This window comes from Magnolia sinica, chromosome 4 (assembly GCF_029962835.1).
Source record: "Magnolia sinica isolate HGM2019 chromosome 4, MsV1, whole genome shotgun sequence".
In the NCBI taxonomy this organism is placed as follows: Eukaryota; Viridiplantae; Streptophyta; class Magnoliopsida; order Magnoliales; family Magnoliaceae; genus Magnolia; species Magnolia sinica.
In genome coordinates this window covers 75,319,115-75,322,205 of record NC_080576.1, presented here as the reverse complement: position 1 = coordinate 75,322,205, position 3,091 = coordinate 75,319,115, and the positions used below count along the sequence as shown (strand labels likewise).

General features: G+C 46.4%; 1 protein-coding gene across 1 annotated transcript; it reads left to right on the top strand.

Annotated features, from left to right (window-relative positions):
- The first annotated feature begins 651 nt into the window (after positions 1–651).
- Positions 652–1,062, top strand: LOC131244168 (uncharacterized). The gene has a single exon (XM_058243816.1). It carries the CDS (start codon positions 652–654, stop codon positions 1,060–1,062), a length of 411 nt encoding a protein of 136 aa, XP_058099799.1.
- The last annotated feature ends 2,029 nt before the right edge of the window (positions 1,063–3,091 follow it).

The window sequence follows — 3,091 nt, the reverse complement described above, 5'->3', positions numbered from 1 at the left end:
ATACATCTTCTGTCATAATCCATGTAATACTACATCTCATATTTTGTGACAATTTTAGTTAAATGAAATGCATGAAGCTCCTTTTGCTATGAAATGTGTAGAATGCTTGAGAAATTGAGTGTTTTTATGCAAAAAAAATAAAAAATCTTACACTTGTTGTACCCTATGTTATGTATAGGGAATGCCTCCGAAAGTCACTTGGAGTACAACACGTCTTGCACTTGGTAGATCATTTGATGGGGCACCTCCCCTAAGTGATAGCCACACGGACCCCAGTTTGGGCCTTGACAGTGACACTATGCTGGATCCTCGGCCGGCCACTGGCCCCACAAATGGGCCAACACCTACTACACCACCGGTTCCAGAGCAGAACTGTGCATCTTTGTCAATGCCCCACATACATCAGGCTCCTCCTCCTGATAGGCTGGAGTAGATGATGCTCCTTATGCAACAACAACAATAGATTTGGACCACCATCGCTGGGGCCCTTGCCCAGAACAAGAATGTGGTTCCGCCTGCACCACCTGTGCACCCTGCTGGGCACACGAGTGCCAGCGGCTTATTTGAGCGATTCCAGTGCTTCTGACCTCCTACTTTTGAAGGTACTCATAGACCCGAGGAGGCCGAATTTGGCTTGGCCGCATCTCTAAGATGCTGAAGCCGCTGCACTGCATTGAGCCAGAGCAGGTCGAGCTAATTATGTACATGTTTGAGAATGAGGACAATCTCTGGTGGGACAGCATCTTATGGACAGTGCTTGCTGTGTATGTATGGACAAGGGAGGCATTTGAGACCCGCTTCCATGAGAAGTACTTTCCCCTCATGTACCATAAGGAGAAGGAGAGTGACTTCCTTTGCCTCCGTCAGGGAGGGATGATTGTGGCAGAGTACGAGAATAGATTCACAAAGCTGGCTAGGTACGCTCCTCTGATACTAGCAAATGAGCCGATAAGGATGCGGCATTTTTCTGAGGGTCTGCGACCTGAGATACGTACAAAGATGTATTGCGCTAGCATTCTCAACTATGCTGAGCTAGTGAACATGTCTCTACAAGATGAGTAGGATGGGGATAGACTATCCCGTTCATGCGCACCTATGGGCCAGGGGCCTCGACCAGATTTGTCGGGCAGACTGTTCCTCGGCTAGAGGCCATGCGCAGATTCGCCTCCTAGACTTACAGCTCCATCGACTCAGTTGAGGTGAGCAAACTTATGGTGTACTTACTACAAGAGGTCAGGCTACAATGACACTTACTGTTTCACCAAGATGAGGGACATCAGCTTCACGCCTCCTCAAAAGATCAACCGTCAGTTACCTCAGGCCATCTTAGCTCCACCTCATTATCAACACCACATGCACCTCGATTTAGGCCACCTCAATGACCTATGGCACCGCAGCCGAACCGTACTCAACAAGCATGAGTACATGTGCTTGCAGCTGAAGCGTCTGAGTCAGCAGCTAAAGTGCCTTTAGCCTTTGAGGTCACTGCCCACATCCAAGGTACACCGGTATTTCTGTTAATGGACACTGAGTCCACTATTTCGATGATATCATGTTTTACGGTCAAGCGCTTATGGCTGAATATGACCCCTATGGTTGGGGTGAGAGTTATCACAGCAGAAGGAACTTTTACAGATGCCACTAAGTTGTGTGAGGGTTGCTTGATAGATTTAGGGAGCAGGACGATATGCATTGACCTGATTGTCACCACGATATACCATTACGACGTCATCCTCGGCATGGATTGGTTTACTGAAATGAGGGCCGAGATCGACTGTGAGACCCAACTGGTGACGGTACACGGACTGAAAAACATGACCTTCACATTCCCCGTTCAGGTTAGTTGCCCCTTTTAGGTTCTTTGTTATTCTGTCCTATTAAAAGATCATAATAGTCCGACACTTGGAAACACACCCATGGTCTAGGACTTCTGGGAAGTGTTTAAGATGATACCTGGATTACCTCCCCGGTGCGAGATCGACTTTACTATCAACCTTGTACCTGGTGCGACACCCATTTCCTTACCTACGTATCGCATGCCTCCATGTGAGATGGAGGAATTGAGGAGACAAATTGATGACCTATTGGAATCAGGTTTCATACGACCTAGCGTGTCTCCTTAAGGAGCACCTGCATTGTTCGTGAAGAACAAAGATGGTTCATTGCGTTTGTATATTGACTATCGTAAGTTGAACCAAGTGACAATGAAGAACAAGTATCCTTTGTCCAGGATAGATGATCTGTTCGATCAGTTGAAAGGGGCATAGTATTTCTCAAAGATTGACTTGCAATCAGGGTATCACCAGTTGCATGTCAGGGATGAAGACGTGTAGAAGACAGTGTTCAGAACCAGATTAGGGCACTACGAGTTCCTGGTGATGTCATTTAGACTCACAAACGCACCCGCCGTATTCATGGACCTGATGAACCAGGTGTTTCGACCGAATTTGTACCGATTCATCATCGTATTTATAGATGACATCCTAATATACTACAAGAGTTGGGAAGATCACGAGGAGCACCTGCGAGCAGTCTTTGATATGCTCAGGAAGAACCAGTTGTTTGCCCAGTACAAGAAGTGTGACTTCTGAAAATAAGAGGTCAAATTCCTTAGACATGTTGTGTCCAAGGAAGGAATAGCCGTGGACCTTGCTAAGGTGACCGCAGTTCAGGATTGGGACCAGCCCGGTTTGGTTACTGAAGTGAGGAGTTTCCATGGTATGACTCATTACTATCGTTGTTTCATTAGAGACTTTTTCAAGATAGCCAGACCATTGTCTCAGCTCACTCAGAAGGATCTTAAGTTTGCCTAGAATGAGAAAGTAGAAACAGCCTTTCAGGAATTGAAGGACAAGTTGACATCCACACCCGTGTTAGTATTGCTAAAGCAGGGGGTTACATATACCATTTACACCAATGCCTTTCGTGTTAGTTTAGGTTATGTTCTGATGCAGAAGGACAAAGTGATTGCCTATGCATCGCGACAGTTAAGGAAGCACGCGGAAAACTACCTTACGCATGACCTAGAGTTAGCGGCCGTCATCTTTGCATTAAAGCTCTGGAGATATTACCTCTATGGAGAGGTGTTCGA

Coding starts and splice junctions, on each gene's coding strand:
- LOC131244168 (XM_058243816.1), top strand. CDS start 652: ATGCTGAAGCCGCTGCACTGCATTGAGCCAGAGCAGGTCGAGCTAATT.